The 27,855-nt window shown below is 37.2% G+C and overlaps 1 protein-coding gene and 1 long non-coding RNA gene across 7 annotated transcripts in view; one reads left to right on the plus strand and one right to left on the minus strand.

Annotated features, from left to right (window-relative positions):
* Positions 1–27,855, minus strand: part of LOC120306546 — a 43,012-nt gene that overhangs the window by 1,723 nt on the left and 13,434 nt on the right. For 2 of the 6 annotated variants that reach the window (XM_039339972.1, XM_039339982.1), the window contains exons 4-20: positions 26,536–26,633; positions 24,420–24,472; positions 21,728–21,835; positions 21,043–21,186; positions 15,317–15,460; positions 13,229–13,282; positions 12,115–12,237; positions 10,185–10,325; positions 9,872–10,021; positions 9,558–9,698; positions 9,245–9,385; positions 8,932–9,072; positions 8,413–8,517; positions 7,686–7,927; positions 6,790–6,950; positions 5,836–5,891; positions 54–188 (exon numbers count right to left, since the gene is read on the minus strand). In XM_039339972.1, the coding sequence (XP_039195906.1) occupies positions 54–188; positions 5,836–5,891; positions 6,790–6,950; positions 7,686–7,927; positions 8,413–8,517; positions 8,932–9,072; positions 9,245–9,385; positions 9,558–9,698; positions 9,872–10,021; positions 10,185–10,325; positions 12,115–12,237; positions 13,229–13,282; positions 15,317–15,460; positions 21,043–21,186; positions 21,728–21,835; positions 24,420–24,472; positions 26,536–26,633 (2,137 nt within the window). The remainder of the gene's footprint in view (positions 1–53; positions 189–5,835; positions 5,892–6,789; positions 6,951–7,685; positions 7,928–8,412; positions 8,518–8,931; positions 9,073–9,244; positions 9,386–9,557; positions 9,699–9,871; positions 10,022–10,184; positions 10,326–12,114; positions 12,238–13,228; positions 13,283–15,316; positions 15,461–21,042; positions 21,187–21,727; positions 21,836–24,419; positions 24,473–26,535; positions 26,634–27,855) is intronic. The other 4 variants (XM_039339992.1, XM_039340021.1, XM_039340012.1 and 1 more) reach the window with 4 other exon arrangements.
* LOC120306595 lies at positions 16,143–27,659 on the plus strand. Its single transcript, XR_005556354.1, has 3 exons — positions 16,143–16,205; positions 17,292–17,409; positions 27,229–27,659. It is a non-coding gene; the product is annotated as an uncharacterized LOC120306595 (long non-coding RNA).

Raw genomic sequence — 27,855 nt, forward strand, 5'->3', positions numbered from 1 at the left:
TATCTTCAGCAGTCATGTTTGGGAGCTAGTGGGGAAGCTCGGTTTCTCCTTACCTGTTCAAGCTCTTCTTTTCTTGCCAGCACTGCTGCAGAGCGGTCTTTAGGAGTCCAGGATGGGGCTGAAGAATTAGTTTCTTCTTCAGCATTAAGGTGGCAAGAAGAGGTTGTTTCCTTCTTTTTGGTTGATGGCTGTATCAATAAATTTCTCAATGAGATACGTAGTTAACAGAGCTAACAGCCTCCTCAATTAAAAAAAAAACTGCTACATAGGATTGCATAAAACTAGACTATTCGTATTTTGAATACTTAGGAAAAAGGAAGTCTAGAACGTATATAGTAATTTTGCTACAAAGTAGATCCAACTTTCCAATACAGATAGTCCTCGAGTTATAACTGTAATGAAGCCTGCCCATTAGGGTTGAAAGTCAGGACAAACGTTAAATGAACTGCCTCAGGTAAAGATCAGCCATCTCTGCACTCTCCATCAACAGATCCTTAAGTGCAACACGGTGGGGGTGGGGGAGATCCTGGGAGGCCTAGTGCAGGCTCAAGCCCACTTGCATCAAGCCTCCTAAGGCTTCCCCCATCCCAAGATGCTTCCCATCCCTTGGATGGCTCTCAGATGTGCCCACAAAGAGCTGTCTTGCCAGCAAAAAATAAATGGGGAAGGAAAACATTGAGCCCCCTGCCTTTCTTGGTTCTGCCACTGCCCATCATCCTGCTAAGTTGCCCCTGCCTTTCTGGGGCAAAAAAAAAGGGCCAGTTCCCTAGCCTTTGAGAGCTTGCTGCGGGTTGAAGAAACGAAGGTCAGATCTTTGGAATCTAAGCTTTGTTTCTCCAGCCCAGCACAAGAATACTGCTCCATAAGGGAAGTAGGGAAGGATTAGAGAGGGTGGACGCAGCCTGGGGGGGAATGGGCAGGCGGTACCAATGGTTAGGAATTTACTTTATTTTGTACGAATAAATGGAAAATAAAAAAAAATAATTAAAAAAAAAAAGAATACTGCTCCATGCATGCAGGGAAAATCCTTTTGCTGATGGCATCAGCTTGCAACCTTCTCTGCTGGCTTCCCCACTGACTTTCTGGAGAATTTAACAGAGAACATTGTTAAATGGAGTTCACTGTTGAGGCACTTGACAACCGATTTTAAGTGTGAATGGTTACCAAGCATCCAGATCACAAACATCTGACTGGGAGAGGAGCAGCACAATGTTTTATAACTGGAAATGCTTTATGGACCATAAAAAAGGTGTCAATTTTCCAGTCTTTGATGTTGTTTTTTTCTTCTTTTCAATTATCTTAGGTTCCACCAATTGTCTGCTCTCTCTTATTCCTTTTCATTCTACAGGCCCAGAGGAGAAAAGATCATGTTAGGATCCCAAAGGCAAGTACTGAGATAATACCAAAAAGACATCTGTTTAAAAAAAAAAAAAAATCAACGGAGCAATGTTGGTGCATTTGCCACCAGTATTTATTGTCCAGTGAAGATAAATAAATAAAATTTAAAGGGTATTCAGCTGCATGCAAAAATTTAGATATCCCTGGTTAAATTGTATGCTTCAGGGAAAGGTTTTTGGAATGGACTTTGCAGTCCACAGATTTGAATATTACTGTAACTTGTGGGTGGATTTCAAACATTCAGCATACATAAGGAGTCCTAAAAATAGAAGAGTTTGCAATAGTGGTGAATATCTGTAGCTCAGGTGTAGGATGAAGGTGAAGGTTTGTTCTCTGAGCTTGTGGGTTGGTTTTGGAACGTTTCATTACCAGGCTAGGCAACATCTTCAGCAGAATTTACAGACATCCCTTAAACACTGCTGAAGATGTTACCTAGCCTGGTAACGAAATGTTTGGAAAGCAACCCACAAACTCGGAGAACGAATCTTCAACGTAGAAAAGTTTCTTGGTTCTGCAAGGAAGAATAGTAAAAAAAAAAAAGCACAAAACAAAACAAACATAAACATAAAAGTTTGAAAGGAAGAATAAAAAGACCCTTAACTGGTTATAAGAAATTTTTAGAAGCTGATACTTCTGCCAAAAAAAAAAAAAAATGTTACAAAGGGTGTCCAAATTTTTGTACCTACCACATTCTCTTTTCTAAACAACTGCACATAAATAGGAAGTTTGCATGTAGATTAGCAGAAAAATATCATGTTAACTTTGTACCATATGGAAATTTGTCAGCATATGTTCACCTAGAGATTTACTGAAACAACCAATTTAACCTAATTATTTGCATACAAGCATAAGGAATATGTGAAGAAAGGCTGCTAGTTTCTGTCGCTGACTATTCTAGGAGTTGCAACACTACTAAAATATACATTATTCATCCTGTTGTCCCAACCCAATACTGGTATGCCCTTGAGCACACCAAGGTGGGATTGTAAACTTGATTTTATTCTGCAGAAGAAAGAACACAAGGAGATCTCTCTTAAAGCTTGTACACCCTCTCAATGCCCACTGCTGGGTTTTATACAGTATCCACCCCAATTTCCAGCATATTTCATGTTATAGGGCCACAAGATGTTTTCTGTGTCCTAACACCAACATCTCAGCATTTCTACATACATACAGTGCAATACAGGTAGTCCTCAATTTACAACTGGTCAATTAGTATTGGTTCAAAGTTATGGCAGACTCTGCAAAAGTTAGTTGCAACCTGGTTTCAAAGTTATGGCAGCTGTAGAGCTCTCATGATTGTTCAACCTTATGACTGCTTACAGAGCCACTGCAGATGCCCCCCATCTATTCCCTATCCATCTGGGACCCCATAGTCACTAGGCCTGCTTTCCCATGCCACCAGGTCCCACATGTTCCTCCCTGCCTCCATCACCAATCACTCATTTATCTTTTCACACATACCTCCTTCTGGAAGCTCTGCAGATTGCATTGGGAACAAGAGCAAACTGCCCCATTGCTTGATGTCACTAGACAGCATGGCTGCGGTCTGGAACCAAGTGCCATTTTCAGAGTGGCCATAATGAATTGTGGGCACTTCAAAATGGTGCTCACTTCCAGATGGAGGAACATGTCCTGGGGGGGGGGGGAACAGCTTGTTCTTCTTCCCCAATGCCTCCTGTTCATTTGTCTACCTGCTGCACAGCTGATTGGCTTGCATGTGAAACACTGAATCATGCTTTTCCTGCATTTCCTGCCACTGCCACTCCAAGGAGAAAAGGCAGCAGTGTAACTGGGAAAGGCAGACGCATCCACTGTTTTCCTTCCCCATAGTTTCTCACTCACAAGACAGCTATACAGCTGTGCACCTCATGCTCCATTTTAACAACTTGTGCACTTGTTTAATGATTTGCATTGGGGACAGCAGGGATGGGAATCATTAAGTAAGGTGGTTGATTTACTGGCCATCCCAATTCCTGATCGTAATTGGCAGACTCCATTATGGTCGTAAATCAAAGATTACCTGTATTCAGCAAAACTATTCCTAACTTGTACATTGGCTAATCATGTTTCTACATATTTCATAACATCTTCCAGAAAGTGTCCACTTCTGGGAACCATTTTTAGCTATAATATATGCAAACTTTTCCTGTTTGTGCCTTATGTCTTGTCTCATAGTACATTTTGGCTTACATTTTCACAAGCTAAGCACTATGCCTTATTCTAAAACGTAAGCTTTTGATAAATTTTTATTGAGGATTTTTATTGAACATTTTGGAGGGATTTGGGTCCTCTCTATTAGTCCTATAAAACTTACATGGACAATTGTATGGATGTGTATGTGGAATGTAACAAGTTATACACAAAAGTTATATACACTTTGGGATCATGTAGTTGTGTTAATATGTGAGTGAAGAATAAACAGACATTTATAGCAAGTGGTTGTAAGTAACCAATTGCCACGGGTAGGCTAAACTGCAGATCCTACAGCAGAATCACTCTGCCCTGTTTGTTAATCAAACAAACTATAATTGTACCAATGCAGTCCAAAGACATCTGGATCGGGACATGGGTGATTTCCCCTGGGAGATAAGTTTATTTAATAACAGCAAACTAAAACTATATTAAGCCTAGTGCTTATCTATACTAATTATTCAGTATATAATGGATAATTAAGTGTCCAGTTTCCCAGAATGATTTTATGGTGGGATAATTTCCTAGAAGGATAAGTGAATAACAAAATACAAACATGTATTTATAGAAATTTCTGCTTACTTAAAGGATCAGTCACAAAAGAGATATGTTTCTGTATGGAGAAGATGGATAGAATATATTCAGAACAAGTATGGAACAACAAAGTTTCATTTATTTTATGAATAATGGATTTTTATTAAATTATGAATTCAAGTTTGCAGAGAGTTAAGGGTTATTAGGATTCCGGTTATTGTATAAGTAGTAAATTTAAGTTGACTATGTTTAGTTTTCTTTTTTTTCTTTTCTTCTTTTTTTTTTTGTAACCCTGTACAGAGCTCTGGGAAGTCGGGGTGGGGGGAAGGGGGTGGGGGGAGGGGGGAGTATGGGTAGTATGTTCAATAGTTCAGATTTTGTTGATAGAGGATTGCTCGGGCATTTTCCCGCAGACCGCATCCGATTGAGAAGAAGAGGAGAGGGACAAGTAAGTAGAAAGATGGAGGAGAGAGAGAGGAGATGAGAGGAGGAGGTAGAAGGAAGGGGGAAGTGAAGAGATGAGAGGGGGATGCGGTCTGGGGGGAAATGGGTGAGCAATGTTGGAATTTGTGTGTTGTATTTTAACTTCTTACGTATCTGAATTTTTTTTCTTATGATTGTATTGAAAATAAAATAATAAAAATTGGAAAAAAAATACAAACACAAGGAACAAATGTAGATAAAGGACAACAGCACACATACTTAATTTTAAAGGTATTACCAATCATATAATAGACACGTGAAAATTGGTAATAGAACTCAAATACCAAAAGGCCAGTCAAAATATAAACAATGTATGTGATTGCTATCAAGTTTCCAGGAGATTCCTGAATGTAGATTCTTAAACTGATAGTGAAATATAAATTGCAGCCTAGTATCTTTCTCCTACACCAGGTCCCCTACTAACTTTGTCTCTCCTAGGGGCAAAAGACAAGAAAATCAGAAAAATTGGGCTGGATACTGATGGCCAAATCTGGCCCTAGGTTTCCTTTTCCAATAAACAACCAAGTCCGAAGATCATTTAAAGTACTCTGATAAAGTGTGGTCTCCCCAGAAATGGATTACATTTACTTTTATAGTTAGCACAACAAAGAACTTCAAAGCAAAAAGCTGATTGGTTTAGAAATAGTCATCTGTTCAGTTACATCACAAGAATTACAGCATAGCCATAAAAAAGAGCATTGTATTCTGAATAAAGGTAAAAGAAAGAAACATTAGCAAACAAAAAAAATATCAAAATGGGTTTGGGTAAGATACATTCTTAGTGCTTCTCAAGGTTGGAGGCTTGAGAACAGCTAAAAATGAAACTGTTATCTACAATGTGCTGAATGCTCTCCTGCCCATCCTCGTTTCTGAAAGAGAGACCTTTTCTTGAAGGTTAAGACTTATGGGAAATTATCAGCAATGCAATTGAAAAAGCAAATTTAAAATACAAGAAAACCCCTGTGAATTAGTCAGTGCAACAATACTACAAAAGCCATGTTTCAAGTATTACAAAGTCCATCCTCTGTGGCCCCCAGTACCCAAGAATTAACATAACCTTTATGTTAATTCTTAAAGCAGACAGTCTGAATTTCCTTTCATCATAATGGAAGAAGTGGGAATACACTTTCATCTTTGCATCATCTCTTCTGATACGATATCATTTATTAGTTTCTCTTCACCCTCATCTAGCATAGCCAGCAGGAGGATAAAACCATATTTTCTTACCGCAACAGATCTTTCTGGAGAAAAGTGGCATGGCATTCCATAGACATTACTTATTTCTGTGAAATAAAAACAAAATCAGACACAGATTATTATTTTCTTCATAGAGATGCTTGGTTTTCTATTCCAAGACCAAAACAATACAAATGCAAACAAAGAAGTAGAAAAAAAATATCAGAGTGGTATAAAATAAAAAATAAAATAAAATACTGGTCTAGTGGTTAAGGCACTAGACTAGAAAGCAGGAGACTGTGAATTCAAGTTTCACTTAGTCATGAAAGCCAGGTGGGTGACTTTGGGTCAATCATTCTCAGCCCAACCCAAGTCACAGGGTTGTTGTTGTGAGGAAAATAGGAGGAAGGCATGTTAGATAGTTTACCAGTTTGAGTTATTTGTAAAAAATTTAAAAGCATGATATAAATTAAATTAAATTGTAGTCATATATCCTCCCATGTAATTTTGGAAATATTTATCCAAAAAGATATTCAACAAGGCCCAATTATTACTTTGTTCTTAATTTACGAAGTTCTTTTCCAAAATATAATCAAGTTCTCATGGAAGGAAGTATTTCTTCATAAAAAGTTCAATCAATCTCTTGAATTCATTACAAGATGTAATTATTCCTGCCAACATTGAAAGGCACTTCAATAAACTTATGACACATGCCTTTCAATTTGCTTGATAATTCTGGGCTTCCCATAGGCATCTCATTTGTCACTTCTATTAATTCAATACTAAGCCCCCCCCCTTTAGTTTTCTCCTTTTGGAGATCACATTATCAAGAAAAAAGCATCCAATTATAACCTCTGGTTGAAGCTTAGAGAAAAAGCTAACCCACAATAATTTGTTAAGAAACTCTCCTAAAGATACTAAAACTCAATCCCTTCAATGAGAACAAAATAGGTTACATTCTGAACTATTTCTGATATAAAACCAGAATCCTCAGAAAAATCAAACCTCTGGAAACATGGAGGTGTTTTATTTTACAAGTTAAATGAGAAGGAGAGCAACATCTCTGCCACAAACTCTCTCGGGATGGACTGCAGCTCTGTTGGCAATGGCAATGGCAATGGCAATGGAAGCCACAATTTCTTCCCAACTTCCCAACTTCTTTCCACCTGAAGGGGGAGAAAAGGACTTATTTGAGTGGCAACATTCTTCTGCATCTAACTTAACTAATACATCACATTTAAAATTCAAGGTACTTTTAAGATGGTTAAGAATGTAAGATTAAGTCTTACTCTCACAAACTAAAAACAAACATATTCACTGGTTAAAGACATTTGCCACCTGAATGAAGTACTAATTGGCTCAATGGGAGGGCAAAACACAGTGAAGATGCAGCAATGAAGTAAAAAAAAAATACAAAAAGTCTGACAGCAAAGCTGATGTGTATGTGGAAATGTCTGTATCTCAGTCTGATGCCCACTAGAACATTCCTAAGAGCACTTAATCTGAATGTATCCACCATTTCCTTTTTGCTATGAGAATTCCTGTTTTTTCATGGTCCTTTTCTTAATTTGTCCTATCCATGTGGCCCTACTTTTTCTTACTTGCCTCCTTAAACACACACACACACACACACACACACACACACACACACACAAGCTATCCAAAGTACCTATCCAACTTCTGAGATCTTGCCCGAATTTTGTTTCCTCTTTGGAGGGGATCTTGAAGTACGCTTTCACTTGCACATTGTCTTCACACCATGTTCTTGCATGAGAGAAGTTTTTGGGCTACAATCCTCTTTCTGGGAAGACTGTTCTTGTCTGCAAGAAGTTTTTGATTTATGTTTCTCTCTTTCAGGGGAGTTTTCTTGTTTGTGGGAAGATCCTGAACTATGTTCTTACCTACAGGATAATTTTGAACTTCTGTCCTGTCTTTCAGTGGATAGGTCTCTCTTGCCAGAAGATCTTGAGTTACAATCTTGCCTGCCGTAGGATCTTGAACTTTGACCATGTAAGTCTCTTGAGGTCTGATTTGTACTAAAATGCTTGGAATTGGTGCTGTGATGAATCTTTTGAAAACATGACTTGGATTCTATCAGGCTTTCAACATTATGTTTTTCATTAGAAGAAATAGAAGTAGATATCTGAAAAGAGAATGAGACCAATAAAGAATCAAGACAAATCCATCTTTTTCAGTTTCAAACTCAGAACCACTCATGAAAATTCAGAATGTCATTAATACTAAACTCTAGGCTAAAATGTTAATCTCTTAGCTTCCTGGCCTATGAATGCTATCTAATTCCACTGTATAATTGTGACACATTATGTTTTTCCTCCATCTCAATTTTATCCACAGAGCATAACAATTCTTTTTCTATCCTGAAATATATTGAGATCACCCTTTAATTTTTCAAATAACAGACTACGTGAATTATAGGACTTGTATATATCTACAGGTTATCTACAAGTTGGAGATGCTTTAAAGTGTCAAAGTAGATCTTTGCTTTTCTTAGAAGCAACTGTTTCCCCTCCTCTCTATACCCTTCAATCACTCTTCATTCATATCCCACATCTAGGTTTTATTTTCTCTTACTAACATTTCTTTTCATTATGACCAGAATCAACTTACTGAATCTTTGTAACATTCAGAGACTTTGTGACACTGGTCAGTTTGGTTCACACTCCAGGGTGGCTCCTGATAATCTTCAGGTGCCCATCTTCTCTGGTTATCAGCCTGTTGTGGGGAAAATAGGAAGGTATATTGGATATTTTCACTGCCTTGATTTATTTGTATTTGATGGGGAATGAATGAGTGAATTAATGAATGAATGAATGAATGAATGAATGAATGAATGAATGAAAAGAAGCAGCTTCCCAAATGTACAACTACAGATAAATGAAACAAAACAGATAGATTAAGACAACAAAGGGAAGTGGAGGACACACAACATACTCTTTTACAGATTGCTGCTTACCATACATGTTTAAACTTCAACTAATTCCTAGGGAGTAGCTTTCTTGGGGACTTTCTGACATAAGAGAAACTGAACAATTGACATTCCTGTTGTCACAAATAAATTCAAAATTCAAAATTGGACCTACGTATATTTACAAGGAAAATATATGCATAGGGTTTTCCCATTCTTACCCATCTAGTATCTTTTTCTCTCACTAGCACAGGTACACAGCGAATATCACTGAAGGTACTTGGAAGACTGGAAGAGTGAAGAGCTGGAATAACATAAACTTGACAGTCTTCTGTATCATTCTGCTTGGCTGAAGTTTCAATCTATATCAATTTAAAACAAAATCAAGATTTGAACATTTTGGGAAACAGATTTTCAGACAAAAGAGGAATTGAACAACCAAAATTCGTGTAGTCACAAATAAATTCCAGATTCCAAAATGAATGTACTTATATTTCCAAGGAAAATATATACAAAGAGCTTTCCCATTCTTACCAATCCATTATCTTTTTCTCTCACTAGCACAGATACACAAGGAATATCACTGAGGACACTTGGAAGGCTGGAAGAGTGAAGAGCTGGAGCAACACAAACTTCAGAATCGTCTGTATCATTCTGCTTGGCTGAAGTTTCAGTCTATGTCAATTTGAAACAAAATCAAGATTTGAACATTTTGGGAAACAAATTTTCAGACAAAAGAGGAATTGAACAACCAAAATTCGTGTAGTCATAAATAAATTCCAGATTCCAAATTGAACGTACTTATATTTCCAAGAAAAATATATACAAAGAGTTTTCCCATTCTTACCAATTCATTATCTTTTTCTCTCACTAGCACAGATATACAGGGAATATCACTGAGGGTATTTGAAAGGCTGGAAGAATCAAGAGCTGGAGCAACACAAACTTGAGAGTCTTCTGTATCATTCTGCTTGGCTGAGGTTTCAGTCTATGTCAATTTAAAACAAAATCAAGATTTGAACATTTTGGGAAACAGATTTTCAGACAAAAGAGGAATTGAACAATCAAAATTCCTGTAGTTACAAATAAATCCCAGATTCCAAGTTGAACGTATTTATCTTTCCAAGGAAAATATATTACAAAGAGCTTTCCCATTCTTACCAATCCCATATCTTTTTCTCTCACTAGCACAGGTACACAGGGAATATCACTGAGAGCACTTAGAAGGCTGGAAGAATCAAGAGCAGGAGCAACGCAAACTTCACAAACTTGAGAGTCTTCTGTATCATTCTGCTTGGCTGAAGTTTCAGTCTATGTCAATTTAAAACAAAATTAGAACATTTGGGGAAACAGATTTTCAGGCAAAACAGGAATTGAACCAAAATTCCTGTAGTCGCAAATAAATTCCAGATTCCAAAATGAATGTACTTATATTTCCAAGGAAAATATATACAAAGAGCTTTCCCATTCTTACCACTCTCGTATCTTTTTCTCTCACTAGCACAGATACACAGGGAATATCACTGAGGGCACTTGGAAGGCTGGAAAAATCAAGAGCAGGAGCAACACAAACTTGAGAGTCTTCTGTATCATTCTGTTTGGCTGGGGTTTCGGTCTACATCAATTAAAACAAAATTGAATTAGAATATTTTGGGAAGCAGAATGCATGGATCTGTTATTGCAGAGACCTGGATCATCAGTTTGCTCATTTTGAGGATCATTGTTCATCCCTTTTATCAATTTATTTCTTTGTATGTCTATGCTTTCAATCTTAACTACATTCATTTCTAAAGTGAAGCATCTGGTTCGGGAGCTTTCTGCAGATGCCAGCTGAAATACAAATTGTGTTACAGGTATGACTTTCATAATAAAATAATCAGCTCGTCTAGAAACTAATTGTTGCAGTGTCTTCTCTGATCAGATAACTTCTGTAAATCCTTTTAGTGTTTGTCAAAACAGTATGCTGCTTTCATGATAAAAAATATGGATCAAACGAGAATGGGCAATAGGCTTAAATAGTGGAAATACCACTTAATTTATCCAGTTCTATTAATAAATCAGTTATGCTCAGCATCTAATAAATCGTTTTTCTATATTAGTTTTACAAGATAAGTCATAAGCCTCTTGTCTAAGGAAGATGTGGATGACTTATTCTAACAAGGGAACATATTTTTCAATAAAATCAAACTCCAATATGCAATTTCCATCAATCTTTTGAGAAGCAGTGAGGAAATATTTTAAACCACTATTTCTCAACCTTGGCAATTTGAAGATAGGTGCACTTCAACTCCTATTTTCCCCTGTTTTAAAATACAAAATATTTTACTGGTACTTAACTGGTATATTTCATAAATTAAAATATATTTTACGACTGGTAAGATAATAATTTAGTAATAAGCCTGGATGTTATCTAACCCATGTAAATCCTATTCAATTTGACCAAAGACAAGGAAATCTCTGCATTAAAGATTATGAGTACAATTGAGATAAGAGTGTACCAAGAGCTTTAATATTTTAAGTGAATCTTAATATATCCTATTATTTTTCTGTCTCCAAGTTAGAAGACATGAAGATAAAATTTCAACAATTTGAGTGCAGAATGGATGCTGTTCTTGCTAGGTTGTCTTCATCAATCTGAAGGCTTCTATTTATGTTGCATTTTACGTGTCATAATTCACAGTTAATGATCTTAAATTAAGCCAATGATTCAAACATAATTGGAGAGCATAAGATTATGGAAGAAGTACAGGTATGCCTCAATTTACAACCATTTGTTTAGTGACAATGTGAATTTATGACAGACACAGACTTAGGACAGCTTTTATGACCGTTGCAGCATCCCTATGGTGATGTGGTCAAAATTCAAACACTTTGCAACTGGCATGAATTTATGACAATTGCACTGTCCTGTGTCATGTGATCACCATTTGTAACCTTCCCATTGGCTTTCAACAAGCAAAGTTAATGGGGGAAGCCAGATTTGTTTAACAATTGCAGTGATTTGTTTAACAACTGTGGCAAAAAGACCATGAAAATGGGGCGCAATTCACTTAACAGCTGTCTTGCTTAGCAATGAAAATTTTGGACTCAACTTTAGTTGTAAGTTGAGAACTACCTGCAGTTTCAAAACCAACATATTTGACATAATGTTCAATTTTCCAACAGGTATCCAAAGATGAATGAGAAATTAAACATATTTTATATCAATTCTTGTCCAAATCTGTGCAAAAAATTCTTCTCTGCATTTGAGAAGATAAATACAGCATTCACTGGTATACAAGTAGTTCAAGGGATATCTCTCAGTTAGAAATCTAGGTACAAGTGATGCAGAAACACTACAGCAGCAGAATATAATTTCTTATTCATAATATTTATGCAGCAAGAAGAAAACAATAATTTAATACCATCTCAATTTCTTCTCTTCTCTCAGACTGATCATCATTAACATTGTCTGACAGGAATGGTATTTCTACAGCTGTGGATGAACAAACATGGCTAGAATCTAGTGCAGACTGGCTGGCTTGCTGCTGCAGGAAAAAGAAAGATTGAAGTTTGAGAATTGGAAAGGTATTGATCAAATATGAAACAAAGAACAATCCCTTATTGACACACGCAACAACAAAAAAAATAGTTTGTAAATAATGCATTGTCACTATTCCTCAATAGCAATTATAAAAAAGATAGAAAAATAATTTAAATAACTGATTCATTAATAAATGCAAGTAATAGATATTTACTATCCATACAAAAAAATAGCTCAAATATCCACAGAAACTTCACAAAGCTTCAACCACATCTGCTTTAAAATGGACCTGGCAAACATGCTTTTTAATATGATTAGAGCAGTGGTTCTCAACCTGTGGGTCAGGACGCCATTTGGGGTCAAACGACCATTTCACGGGGGTTGCCAAACAACGCAGTCCGCCATTATTTTCTCCTTTTCCTTAGCTGTGCTACTCCCTTTTATTCTATTGGCTTTTGAAAGCCAATAGATTAGGCTCTCTTGAATAGAGTCTAATTTTATTGGCTTTCAAAAGCCAATAGGAATTGTCCAGGCTGTTTCTGCCCTGCTGAGCCCGCCAAAAGTCCCATTCTGCAAATGGTGCTGCACCAGTTGAGTAGTCCTCAACTTACGACCGATTGGGGGGTTGCGGCATTAAAAAGGTTGAGAACCACTGGATTAGAGTAATGTGTTGTTTAAACTTGTCCAATAAAGTTAGTTCTTCATTAGAAAGTCCAATAAAGTTAGTTCTTCATTAGAAATCTGTACTAAAACGGCTTTCAGTTTGCGATCGCAGCATTGGCGGATGTGTGGAATGATCACTCTCTCCATCATCCGGTTTTCTCCCGCCAGGGACCCTGAAGAGGGCCGGAAGTCGCCCTCTAGGGGCGATGAGCAGGGCAGCTCTTCAAACTGACGGGGAAAAGTTCGGCCATCAACTAAGCTGCTGGCAGCGGAGGCCAAATTCACCAACAAACATTTTGAAAGCAACGTGGAAGAATTGGGTGAGATCTTACCTTCTCTGTACCCCAAGTACTTTCCTGTAAAAAGCTTCTTGAAATTTTTTCCCCCTGTGAGAAGAAAGAGAAGGGAACTTTTTCCTCCCGCTCTCTAAAATGGCGGTGTCTGACTACCCAGGGGAAATAAAGCATTGAAAAGAACTTAATATAATTGGATTTACATCTTTTTGGAATTTGGGGACCCAAAAAGTTCCTACTCTTACTGGGACCTGCTATTTTATTCTATTTGCAAAAAAGAATTTAAATTGGATAAGAACCTAGCCAGGGATTTGAAAAAGGCTTTAAATACTATCAGGGATATCTTGTGGCGAAGCTTGGTACAGCAATTTATTATTTTTTACAAAGAGACTTGCTCACAGCCCAAAACCTGACCTTGGTATTATCTTTGAGAGATTTAATGAGAGAGCAGCTGGGCAGTGAAATTGGTCTCTAGGAACTGTGGAGGTGAACATTTACTGACTCTTATTTAATAAACAGCCTTCACTAGAAAGACCATCTACAACTATGCCAGAAATGGAGAAGGGTCAGCAAAAAATCTTGGCTATGCTAAAATCTATACTTGAAACTATTCTTACAGCCAGCAAGACAATGAGATCTAATCTGAAAGATCAAGGTGCCAGCCCAGATGTACAAAGTAAAACCTCGATTGCAATTAAAGAACCAACAATCCCAAAAACAACGGAAGTGGAAGAAGTGAATACCAAGACAGAGGGCTTTAAAGATCAACAAATACAGTTCACCGAAAATCCAGACATTGAAACAACAACTTTAAAAATGGAAATGACTTTCTACACAAACCAGAAGAAATCTGAGAAAGAAGAAGACCGGATCGAATTGAAGACAACTATACCAGAGCAAATACGTGGATCTGGGCCACCAGGGTGACAACTTAATGATTATAAATGGGCCAGTTCTTCCAGAAAATTGACAACTAGATGGTCTCCTTTAATTCAAGTAACATACACAAGAATGAAGGGAGATCTATTTAATGATTTAAAAGCATTGGTATGGAAACCTGGTTGGCAAAAGAAGAAAGCTAGAATTAGGTTGAAAAACTGGGCTCTTTTGATTTACTAGAGAGGATCCTAAATTGCCATCCAGTGAGCTAAAGGGAGATTTTGAGACAAGGGGAAATTTGATTATTAGATTTAAAATAGTTGGAAAATACTAAAAAAATAAGGGGTTAATCTGTTTAATACTGAGGACTTAGACTTACAAGGGAAATGAAAACTATTAGGAAATAGGTTTGAACTATTGATTAGCGCTGATATTATAGATGATGGACTTGAGCTAACAAAGGATACTCTATTATTAAGGTGGTGATGTATTAGGGTGTGAAATAGAAAACGTTTACAAAATAAAATAAGAATATATTTAAATAAGTAATATGTGCATTTTAGACATTATAATGTCTAAGAAGTGAGACAAAGGAAATTTGGGTTACCTGAAACTCAATTACTATGGATATTAAAGGTTAAATTGGAATACTGTAATTAAAAATTGAAAATTAGGTAAAACTTAACAGGATACGGATTGTCTATGAAGATCTATTAAGATATGTATAAGCAAAAATATATTGATAAATGTGATAATGAAGTTTTCACTGAGTTTGATACAATTAGAAATTTACTAGCTTAAATACGATATAGCAAATGTTAAGGGAAACAGAGAAGAAATATTTGATGATGTAACCTGAGATATGTACTAAAGATTTTGTTATTGAACTATTAATCCAATCACCACGTTGCCTTCCAAATACTCAAATGTAAAACTGGAAAACCAATAAAATATTAAAAAAAAGAAATCTGTACTAAGACTACCCACCCACCCACACTCATTCTCTTTGGGATTATTTCAAATCATGGCAACCTGTACTCTTACAAGGGAACAAACAAAATAACCAGCCTCACAAACACAAACCAGTGAAAAACAAAAAGTGCAAACTTATGGAAGTACTCATAGATTTTTTAGCAAATAAGTAACTGAATGAAAACATCTCTGACAACAAAAAAAAATTATGTTACTTATTTAGACTAACATGTCATGAAAAACAATTCCTTAGCAAAATAAAGGAAACATTCGTACCAATACAGAATCTTTCTCCTCAATGTTGTGAAGGACTTCTGTGCTACAAGATGATGTTTTATCTTCTGTAGATACTTCAGGAGACAAAATAGAGACAGTTTGACTGAGAAGATCTTCGGCGGCGTCACAATTTTTCAGTTTATCCTGAAGATTTTTTTTAAAAAAAAAGAAGGGAAAAAACCCAGTTTAATGCTAACATAGAAGACTTGAAGAAAAATATTTCTATACCACTGGGTACATTACTATCTGGAAATTCTTCTTTTTCCTTTTACCCTTTAATTACAGACTTGGAGACCCTCCTGGATGTGCAACTCTTGCTTGAACAGAAGCTAGAAGTTGTGGTTAAGAGAAACCTTTGTTCAGCTTTAGCTGGCATTCTAATTATGACCTTACGTGGATCAGAATGTTCTACTCTACAGTATATGGAGCTAAAGTTTGTGTTGTTTCTTTAAAGCCCTAAATGTCACAGCACCAGGATATAATACTTTGCCAAAATACAAGCAGCCCGTTTATCCAGTTTGTTTATCCATGATCGGAAGCAAGTCTGTTGAAAGATGTCTCTCTTAAAGAGATTCATAGGGTTTGGGTGAGTCTTCTCTGTGGCAGCCCTCACCTTGCAGAATAAAAGGAGTCCCTGATTTATGACCAGTTGTTTATTCAGAAGTTTACGACAACCCCCCCAGTTTCAAACTTCTGGTGTCAACCCCTCCTGCGGTTACATGACTGCATTTTGGAATTTGGCAACTGGCCTACATTTATAGCCATCTGCAGTGACCCAGTCATGTGACCACAATTTACAACAGTTGTGCTGAAAACTGATAGTTACATTTGGTTTCCTCTCCAGAAATGTATGCAGCTCCCACCTTGCTACAATTCTGTGAGCAAGTGGGTGAGTGTCTTGTACTGTATTTTGGCATTTCTTTTGTGTTTAGTTTTTAATATTAACTTGTACTATTTGTTTATTATTCAGAATTAAATATATAGAGAGAGTTATCAGGATGTAGATATGTATTTTACCATTAAGAGTTTCCTTGGAATTTTTGCCTTTCAAAGTTATTTCTAGGATAAGAGTGAGGGAGGGAAAGAGGGGAGGAGAGACAATTTGTGAGGTAGAGGTTGGCATACAAGTACAGTTGGCAAGTCTCCTCCCTCCTTCCTAATGTTGCTATTAACATTAGAGTAAACACAGATTAGAGCAGCCTGTGGAATTCCCATCTGCCAGCATTCTCTTACTTCGTGATCACTATGTTAGCTTCCCTTCCCCAAAGGATTAATGAGACAGAAGTAAGGAAGAAGATAGGCTCATTATATATCCTCATTAGTTAAAAATCATAACTTAATAAAGAATATTTTCCTGAATGAGATGTTCATAATCTAGAGTACAGCATAATAGCATCTCCCTAGTAAAAGAAATATACAGCTCAGTTTGGTATATTATGCTCTCATAATATTTTCGGATTGAAAAAAACTTGGAAAAACTGGAGATGAGAAGACTAGGAGTGAAGATTCAGATTTATTATAACTGGTTCTCCAAACTCAACAAAAAATTAAGTATTGGTTCTGCCAAACAGGTGCGAACTGGCTGAATCCCACCACTATATAACAGAATAGAAAAGCAAAATACTTTTGTCTCACTATCATCACCATTACTTGCTCACTTCTTTGGTAAATCAACTTTACTTTCAAATTAAAACATATCTGAGTGGAATGTTCATTCTCAAGAAAAACTGATTTGAAGCTAGGAAGAAGATAGAGTGGGCAACAAAAGCTGTGAGAAGAGAGAAATTCTGCAGAGATTTAAGAAAAGACATCAAAACAAAATCAGAAGAAATAAAATCAAGAGTATTGCTTCAGCTTACAAGTATATCTTAAGAAAGAGATGGAAAAACTTTTAATTGAGGTGCCTATGGGCTTTAAAACAATGAAACAGAAACATCTGGTGACATAAGTGTGATAGCGTCTTAATTTTCAACAGGACTTGCATAACAGCAACAGCCTTTTGGGGAAAAAGGCATTGTTTGGAGGATGGCACAGAATGGGCAGCAAAGAACAACAGAGGCAAGCTATGTTTGAGATTTCCAAAAGAAGTTACGGTATTGATTTATTTTGCTTCTCACTAAGCACATTTGAAGTTTGAGATCAGTTTTAATTCCAATACATTATTGTTTTGGTTTTTACATTTTTGAAATGCTCAGAGGGATTCTGAGCAGTATATGTGAGATACACAATAAATGTACATGTTGTAATTTTCCATTTCTGCTTAAGGAATAGGCATGTAGAAGCACTTAGCTAAGGTACTTTTAGAAAAGGAGATGTAGTAAGCTGGAGGAACAGAGAGGGACTATATACACTGACTCAGAGCATACTTTTAGAATAGTGCACACTACTGTAGAATAGCATATAGTTTATGAATGACATATTATCCAATTTATACTAAAGTTAGTATTTTAAAGTATAACTATTATATGAACCAAAGAGCCATGTTTAACCAAAATATGAACTCTGTTACATGCATAGCTTCTGGATGAAAAACATGCACTCTAACAGGAAACATAAATAATTTGTAATTGTTGCAATTATCCAGTTTAGGTAGACAGGATCATCTTATAGATAAGCACATTCTGAGTTAGCAGGATGTCATGAATCATGTCACAGACAAGAAAGGGGAGATAAGACAGGACCAAAGGGGCTTTTAATCATATAATTGGGGGATCTGGTTGTGACCGGTCAGAAAGCACTGACTAATCCAGACCTATCAACTGGGTCGGGAAAGGAAGAATGTGACGTAATTCTACGGGACAGGGTATAAAAGTTTATGCTGAAATGATTCAGATGTCATGCACTAGCCTGTGCAAATGCTTTTACTAAAACTTTGTTTTGCTTTCCAACAACTTTAAAATTGAATTTTATTCCTCAAAGTATACAATAAAATATTAAAATACAAAACATTATATGTAAAACTTAAAAATTTAGAAAGAAACAAGAATGATTAAACACTATTAAAATTAGTTAAAAGGCTAAAGAAAGTCTAATTTCTTGGCTGCATATTCCTCTGGACTCCTCACATGAGGCCACACAGCTTTGTTTTAACTCCTTTCACCTCTGGGGAAAAGAATATTCCACAGGGTGGCGGCAATGGTACAGAAAGTCTCTTCCTATACCCCCCCACTGAGAGTTCTTTAACTGATGGGGTGTGCAACATACTACTCCTGCCTGATCAGGTGGGATGGGAAAGTGTAATGGGACCTTTTCTTGATAACTTAGTCTTATGCCATGCAGGCTTTTAACAGTCACAACACTCTGAATTGGACCCAGAAGCAGACTAGCACCCAATGCAACTTGCAGAGCACAGATGTTACTATAAGAATAAGAATAATAAACTTTATTGTCACTTTAAATATACACTAATGTACACTAGTGTACACTAATGTACACTAACAAAATGAAATTTTGTTGCATTCAACTCTAAAAGGGTCACCACCTCCAGTATACACTACATAAATATGACAAAAATAAATAAATACAAAATTATGCATGTACCTACATATATTATATGACACAGAGAAACAACAGTCTACCCGTGCTGTTCTATGAGCTTCTGGCTACTTGTCAAGGGTAGCCACAGTGTTTTGTAATAATCCAAAAGACATGACCAGAACATGAATGATTGAGCGGAATGCCTCCCTATCCAAGCATTATGCATGTATAAATCATAAAGGAAAATACTTTTCTCCAAGAAACTAAGACTGTTGAACATAGGAGGAGAGGAACATGACTTCTCTATTAGGAAGTACCTCATTCCCATGACATGTTCCAAAATACCTCAATAAGCAATTCTATTTTGTACAGCAGCTCTTATGCCTAAAGAATCCAGAATACTCTATATACAAGACATTATACATCCAGCTCTGTATATGCAATGAGAATTTTTAAATGGCAATGAAAAACAAAGATTTGTGATGGGACCAAAGCTATGATGAGAGCAGAAATTGGCAAGTCCAGTTCAGCAGAAGAAGGTTGTGGCTTAGCCTCAGTTTATATTGTCTATCTCATTATTAAATACAAATAATACGAACTATTCAAAATTATTAGCCAAATATCTATGATTAATTATAGGCAGAATTATACATCCATATCAATCTGCATTTATAGGTAATCCTCAACTTACAATTGTAATAAAGCCCAGAATGTCCATCATAAATTGTGGTCATGTGATTGCAGGATGCTACAAACATGGGGTAGTCCAGGTATGTTAAATATGCGGCCTATGGGCCGCATCCGGCTTGCGCAAGCCACGGCCAACCCTGTGCCACAAAGGCAAAACAAATCCCAATATGTCACGATATCTCCTACAATGCAATCGGGCTTGACACCCCTAGGCTAGTCTGACCACCCATTCACTCTCAGGCCATTTAAAAAAGGTAACCACTCTTTGAATATGATAAAATAGGCTTCTATGTCTTCTTCCTCGGACAACTTGGGAATTTTTATGTCTTTGGGACCACCTCCACTCTCCACACTGTATCTCTTTAAGTGGGTCTATCAGCCGCCTAAACTCTTCTCTTCTTGCCCCTTTTTCATTCCCTTCCCAAGCCAACCTATCTTTCCTTCTTTCTCTCTCCAAATCAGCTCCTCTTCCTCTTTTGTGTGTGGGTGAAACTCAGCTTTTGTTCTTGCTGCTGCCTGGGGGGAGTTTCACTTCCTGTTAGGCTATTTCAATCTGAAAAGTGTTCACAATAGGTAAGAGGATAGAAGAGGCTATTCAGGGCTGGAGTAGGAGACACTCACTGGGGGAATACTAAAGTGTTTAACACTAAACATTTATAGGAATGTTGAACGTATACATTGAAATGACTACAATATTTCAGTAGTATCTAAAATTCTTGTAGTTCATTATTTTCAGTATGTTACCTTTATTATGATTTTTTTTTAAAAAACAGGCCAACTATTTTCTTTAAACCCTACCGATTCCTCATCATCATCATTTAGTAACTTATTCTGAATTCAAATAAAACAATTGCTGCATTTTCATTTTATTGTTAATCTAAAGCTACCATTAGCAAGAATTGATCCATAAGGTCCAAGATAAACTTGATATGCTTTTAAATTTAGGGAGCCTCATAAATTGAGAAAATTGATTATGTATTCCTTTTCTTCATTTAATTATAAAACTTATGACCTATCTTAGTATAAGTTTCTTGAAGTTGTTACACAGATTCCCCCAATATTGTTTGTGTTAATCATGGCAGAAAATAAACGGCCATGAATCTTAAGTATCATTAGATAATAATAACATAATTTACATTTTGTATTATTTAAATCCTATATATCAGGCATTTTTCTATCTTTGGAAGGTGCATGTATTTTACTTAATACAAATTAAACAAAGATTAATGCAATATGAATGAAAATTGTTTAAATTCTAGACACAGTTTATGCTTAACTACAGCTGCAGATCAGAAATCTTCTAAAGAAAATGAAAACCACAGTAGAAGCTGCTAAAAACTAAATAGGTTTTGGGAATCACAGAAAGTTCTGTTTATTCTACTACATATCTGCAAGAAGTTAGATAACGTTGTTGGAAACACTGAGAAAATAAAGCAAAATACAGATACTCGTAGCACAAAAGCAAAGAAACCTGCAACCAGAAATAATGAGACATAATAACAGTGTTATCACAGGGAACCTTATCAAAAGAGCATATAAAAAGAAGAAATGGTTCATACCAATACAATATCTTCACTCTGGGTGTGAGGAGGGACTTTTGTAATTCCAGATGGTGATTTTTCTTCTGCAGTAGCCCCCGGAGATGCAGCAGAAGCAGTCTGGCTAGGAGACGCTTCAGCAGGCTGACTATCATTTGGTTTGACCTGCAGCATTTATTTAGAACACAGAAAGATTTTAAAAGCAAACCTATTTCCCGCCCCACCCCCAGAACAAAATGCTGGTTTTTTTTACTGGGAAGTCTCCTCTCTCAAATAAATTAAAGCTGATATCACCGATGCATAAAACTTCAAGATCTATGACCGATTTTTGAGAAATAATCTTTGGAAATTACATTATCTACCAGTCCCTAATATGCTAAAAGTGCTCAAAAAATAGCTCATCAATTTTACGTATCTTGAATATGAACTATAGTTTGAACTGAATCTCCTCCCCCTTTCCCTCCTCCTCCTGAAACACTGTTTAGGACAGTGTTTCTCAACCTTGACAATTTTAAGGCATGTGGACTTCAACTCCCAGAATTCCAGTGGAATTCTGGGAGTTGAAATCCACATGCCTTAAAATTGTCAAGGTTGAGAAACACTGGTTTAGGACAAGGTATAGAAGTTAGTATTGCAAACATCCTTTTATGATTTGGAAACTCATCATCTTATTATACAAATATTCTAAATCTTTTTCTATTATTACCTTGGATGGATCATCTTTTTTCACTGAAGTTGCAGTATTTCCTTTGTCCTGTTTAAATTTCATGGAATCTTTTGGCTGTTTTTTCACCTTCTCAAATTTTTTCTTTGGCTGCAACAGAAGAGTCTCACATGACTATTATTTTCAGCAAGACTACTCTGTGCTTAATAAGTGAATCTTCTAGCAAATGAAGTTGCATGTTAGGAACCTTTTAACAACAGAGGAACTTTATTGGGAGAAAAAAATATACCGACATTCTGCCTTTATTGTTCTGACACCTAATGGCCAGAGGTTATTTAGGATGCAATACAATATACACTCTGTCAAAGAACAAAGTGCACAAAAGTTGATTAAAGAGAATGTATATCTATGTGTCCTTTCTGCTAACAAGAACTGTGAAAAAGACTGCAGAAAGGACCCCAGCTCGAACACTGAAGCAATAAAATTCCCATCCCATCCTAACTTATCTTGGCTTACATATTTTTTTTTTAAGTGAGGGAAACTAATCTGATTTAGCATCTGGAAAGCCTGCCAAGAACATTCCAGGAGAGATGTTTTTCCTTGACATTATCAACTCATCCTTCCTTTTGGAGTCATACATCTATCTGTTCGTAACAATAAGGATGAAATAAACAGCATAGGCTTAGTGGTGGCGACCCTACGGCACGGGTGCCAGAGGCGGCACTCAGAGCCCTCTGTGTGGGCATGCGCACCGTTGCCCCAGTCTAGGCCTTCAGCTCGGTTTTATAAAATCTTTTCGCTTTAGGTCTCCGCCGCCGTGTGCCCAAAAAAAAAAAAAGGTTCAATCAATCAATTTCAACTTCTCGCGGGAAAAAAAATCTTGCAAAGTTGGAATTGATTGAACTTTTTAGTCCCACCCGGTCTGCTGTTACCACCGCAGCCATGCCCACCCAATGGGACACGCCCACCTGGCACCCGGCAATGCATAAGTGGGTTTTGGGTTTCAGTTTCGGCACTCAATCTCTAAAAGGTTCATTATCACTGGCTTAGGACATGAGGTGTATGTGTAAGTATCAAGGTCAGTACAAGGTAAAGCTGGTAGTAAGTAGGGAAAAAAAATACAGAGTTCAAAGGCAAACAGTAATGGGTGATATATAGGATAATATGGAGTTTATATATGGTATCAGAGAAAAAGTAGATCACACCTATGCCTCCACACCATACTTTCTCATAACACTACAACTGTACAGGTAGTCTTTGGCTTATGACCACAACTGGGAACAGAATTTTCATTACTAAACTGGGAGGTTAGGTGAATTCCACCTGATTTTATGTCCTTTTTTGCCTGGTTGTGAAATGCATTACAATTCAGTGAATTACATGATCGTTAAACAAATCCGTTTTTTCCAATTGACTTTGCTTGTTGGAAGCCAGCTGGGAAGGTCCCAAGTGGCAACCACATGACCCGCTAAGGATACAACTGTCATAAATCCTTACCAGTTTCCAAGTGCTCAAATTCTGATCCCTTGCCCATGGGGATGCTGCAATGTCATAAGTACAAAGACCGATCATAGGTCACTTTTTTCAGTATCATTGTAACTTCAAGCTGCCATTAAATGAAAGGTTGTAAGTCCTATGATCACAGCTGAGCCCAAAGTTTCCATAGCTAAGAGAAGTTGTTAAAAAAGTTTTGCCCTATTTTACAACCTTTCTTGCCATAGTTGTTAAGTGAATCACTGCAATTGTTAAGTTAGTAACGTGATTATTAAGTGAATTGGGCTTCCCCATTGACTTTGCTTATCAGAAGGCTGCAAAAGGTGATCACATGACCACAGTTATCATAAATACATGCCAGATGCCAAGTGTCTGAATTCTGATCATATGTCCACAGGGACACTGCAACAATTGTAAGAGTGAGAAACAGGTGAGAAATGGTAGAAAGTACAAGGACTGATCTAAGTTACTTTTTTCAGTGCCACTGTAATTTTGAACTTTCACTAAATGATTTTAAGTCTGTACTCTATTTTGCTTAGGCCTTTATGTCTAGCTTCATTAACTGAAATAGTTATCTGGCTTTGCTTGTAATTTCCAAACATTAAGAAACATAATTATCTGGGGCACAGAAACAGGGAAATAGTTAAGAAAGCAATAGTAACTGCTCTAAATTTTGGGCACCAGGGACCGGGGTTCCATGGAGAAAGGGTTTTCTATGGACCGGAGATTGCGTGGTTTTGTGTGCTGCCTGCATCTCGTGGATGTGGCTTTGCTTGTTTGTGTGGACCAGTTGCTGGCATGCCGTGGCCCAGTACTGGTCCACGGACCGGGGGTTGGGGACCCCTGCTCTAAACAATTATTTAATGTCAAAAGCTACCATTATAATACTTTATGTATCTTTAAGCTGCATTTGTTTTTATTTGTACCTTCTTGAGTATTCCCCACTGAGACGCCAGTATTGTAGTTTCTTTCATGTAAGAGTAAAAGATTGCTTGCATTTTCCAACTAGCATGCAACAGTGTTCATAACAAACTGCACTATGTCAAAATGAGGTGCAAATACTGCAATTATATAATTGCATGAAGAGACTTGAGATAAGTACATGAATCATGTCAAAAGTGTGGTATTATGCATATCTCAGTATTTGTTCTCCTTACCTCCCCAGATATCCACGAATGTACATATGTCTCAATATATTTGGTATAAAAATACACACTATTCTTGAAGAATTATTTCTTACCGTGACATTGATTAAGCAGGGAGAACTTGATGGGTTTTGAAAATTACCTCTTCCTGCAGAAAGAGTTAAATGAAATTAGGAAGTTTCCACTGAATTCCATAAGCTAGTAAGAGACCAAACATTTGGAACAACTTTGTGTTTATTATTCTTTTAAGAGCTTGTGAAAAAATATTGGGATCTCAGTCACACATAGGTATATTGTTGTGCTGAAAGTTAAAAATAGTAGAGGGGAGGAACCATTCAAAGAGTTAAAAGAAACAGATTTAAATTTTGCTGTTTGTTTTGGCTACTATACTAGAACCAGAAAAAGGAAGGTTGCTCCCTTAAAGTGTAAATGCTGCTTTCCTGAACATAAGATTGATGGCACATTTTAAAAATTGAATCCTGGATTGAGAAATCATGGAAGAAATAGTAACAATGGACAGTCTGTTAGAGCAAGTGCTATAACACCTACCAATTTTAAGGCAATATCTGCTACATATTTGGTAGTTTTCTGTAAACATATTTTCATTACATTCATTACATTACATATTAATACCACTTTACAATGCCTTGGTAAGGCCACACTTGGAATATTGCATCCAGTTTTGGTCACCACGATGTAAAAAAGGTGTTGAGACTCTAGAAAGAGTACAGAGAAGAGCAACAAAGATGATTAGGGGACTGGAGGCTAAAACATATAAGGAATGGTTGCTGGAATTGGGTATGTCTAGTTTAACGAAGAGAAGGATGAGGGGGGACATGATAGCAGGGTTCCAGGGGCTGCCACAAAGAAGAGGGAGTCAAGCTATTCTCCAAAGGGCCTGAAGGCAGGACAAGGAGCAACGGGTGGAAACTTAGGGTGGAAACTAACCAAAGAGAGAAGCAACCTAGAACTAAGGAGAAACTTCCTGACAGTTAGAACAATTAACCAGTGAAACAACCTGCCTCCAGAAGCGGTGAATGCGCCAACACTGGAAGTTTTTAAGAAGAAACTGGACAGTCATTTATCCGAAATGGTATAGGGTTTCCTGCCTGAGCAGGGGGTTGGACTAGATGACCTCCAAGGTCCTTTCCAACTTTATTATTATAAAACAAATTATAAAACATTCTTATCCATTGTTAAATAAGCCATGGATGACTTAGTTAACTCAATTTTCTGGGTCTGCACAACACACTGAATCATAATAATCATACAGATATCTCTATACACATAATATGCTAGCTAAAATGTGATTCCTTTATCTGGGATTTAGTGTCATAGTTTATATTTCAAAGTTTCAGTCAGGCAAATGAATCATCCTAACTAAGTTGGTTTGGAATCAGTTAATGAGAAAATTACATTCTTTGCTTAGAAAGGAGGACTTTATTTAGGCTTGACTTCATCCCTATAAATAGATCAGTTGGTTTAAAGACTAAACCTACCAAGCTGGTCACAGAGGTCCTGTGTCCAGTCGTTGCAAAATATGGACTGAATCTTAATAACCTTGTGGCAAAGACTAAATGGTGAGCAAGACCCCTTAGACCTCGGGGGCCCCATCTCCAGCCTTGACAGACAGAGGGTGATTCTGAAAGACAGGATTTCCAAAAAGGGGAAAGACAAGGGGAAAGGAACATCATTAAAACACAGTGCGCCTGTAACTACTAATGCACTCAGAGGCGAAGGAAGAACTGTAGGAAAGCACAATTCTTTTAAATTAAAAGGAGAGCCTGTAAGAGAACTGTAAGAGAAGCCCATCTCGCCCCAAGGGAAGACTGCTTTGCTCAGACTGAAAAAAACACACACCAGCCATTGAATTTGGAAGAAGAAGAGGGTATGTCACTTTTTAAATATATGCAGTAGTGTATGTCTTGTCAACCGTGGTGACCAAGTGGAGTGTATTATCCGTTTTGGCCGTATGTATTGGCAATGCAATAAACTTCATTTATTCCAAAGTTTAAAAAAAAAAAAGAAAGAAAATTACATTCTTTACAATGGGACTAACAAACTTTTTAAATGAAAGGTTATTAAATTGAAATCCAAAAATCCAAATAAAATTATACATTTTGTTACATGTTACACTTATTCTGTACCATTTGGAGGCTTCCTCCTCTTTCATTCTCTTTTGCTTGAAATGCATAATTTACTCCCACAAACCTCTTGAGAAGATCTTTTTAGATCTTTTATAAGGACCACGGTAAGGACGCCTCTGGTAGGAACCTCGGATGTAATTATCAAAACCGATGTTGTAGGGCCTGCAGAAGTACAAACAAACATAGGCTTCATTCTATAGTACCTGCCTTCGTTTCTATTGAAAATAAAGATAGTCCTTGACGTACAACCAGTCGCTCAGCAATGGTTTGAAGTTATGACAAACAGATAAACCAATTTCAAAGTTATGACAACTGCCAATTCTTCTGCAGTTGTTCACCCTTATGGCTGACCTCAGGGACACTGCAGGGTCCTCCCATCTATCTCGCCCACCCATCCCACCGGATTCCTGCAGGCCTTGGCCTGTTGCCAATAAAGCCACCCAAGGGAGACCAAAGCTGGGCAGCAGATGCTACCAGCACACGAAGGACAGTTGTGACTTATAGGCCTTGGCAAACCTCCCATCCTTTCTCTATCCATCAGGATCTCCACAGGCTTCAGTCTGCTCCCAAGCCGGACATTCAGCCCCCAAGGGAGTCTAAAGCCAGGCAGCAGACTTTACTGAAACACAGAGGGCAGTTGCAGCTCACAGGCCTCAGCCTACTTTCCACCCAGCCACCCCAGGGACTTGCAGGACTCAGCGTACTACTCAGCCAGCTCCAGGGCCCAGCAGCAACTTATCTTTCTGTTTTTTTACAGAAGTGCCCAGCTGATGTGATGCGAGGCTTTATCAAAGATGCTGCCTGCCTCATGGTAACTTTGTGCTATTCTGCAAGAAGGTGCTTTGGTTGTGAGCCTGTAGGGGACTCATTTTGGGGGAGGGGAGTCTCCTTGTTTATGAAGCCTGTGAACTATAGGATCTGCTCAGTGTAGATGATTTGGCTCACAGTTCCTCTCATATTAATTATTAAAAATCCTTACAATCTCTTTTACTATTGTCATAATTTGTGCCCAAACCTTTATTGCTATTCCCAATTTTGTACGCTACTAAGTAAAAACTAGAAGTTCAGAAATCTTGACTAAATGTCTTTTCCTAGGAGACTCACTAAATGATGCCTTTCTACTTGACACATAATGGTACTTATACCAGATCGATGTTATTCTCTCTATATGGTAGAGAATGTGTTTCATGAATTATGATAACTTCAGTTAATTACATGGGAAGGCAGTGGAGTCTATATGGATATGACTATACTGCATTTACGATATCAGAGTGTGAGATGTAAAAACCCCAAATTTTGATACTCACAATACAAAGACAAGTCTGGTTAACAAAAACAAAGTTTTATTGGAGAAAAACATAAAAATAATAATAGGAAAAAAAAG

The sequence above is a fragment of the Crotalus tigris genome, unplaced genomic scaffold (assembly GCF_016545835.1).
Source record: "Crotalus tigris isolate CLP2741 ecotype Arizona unplaced genomic scaffold, ASM1654583v1 scf7180000017550.10884619, whole genome shotgun sequence".
Lineage (NCBI taxonomy): Eukaryota > Metazoa > Chordata > Lepidosauria > Squamata > Viperidae > Crotalus > Crotalus tigris.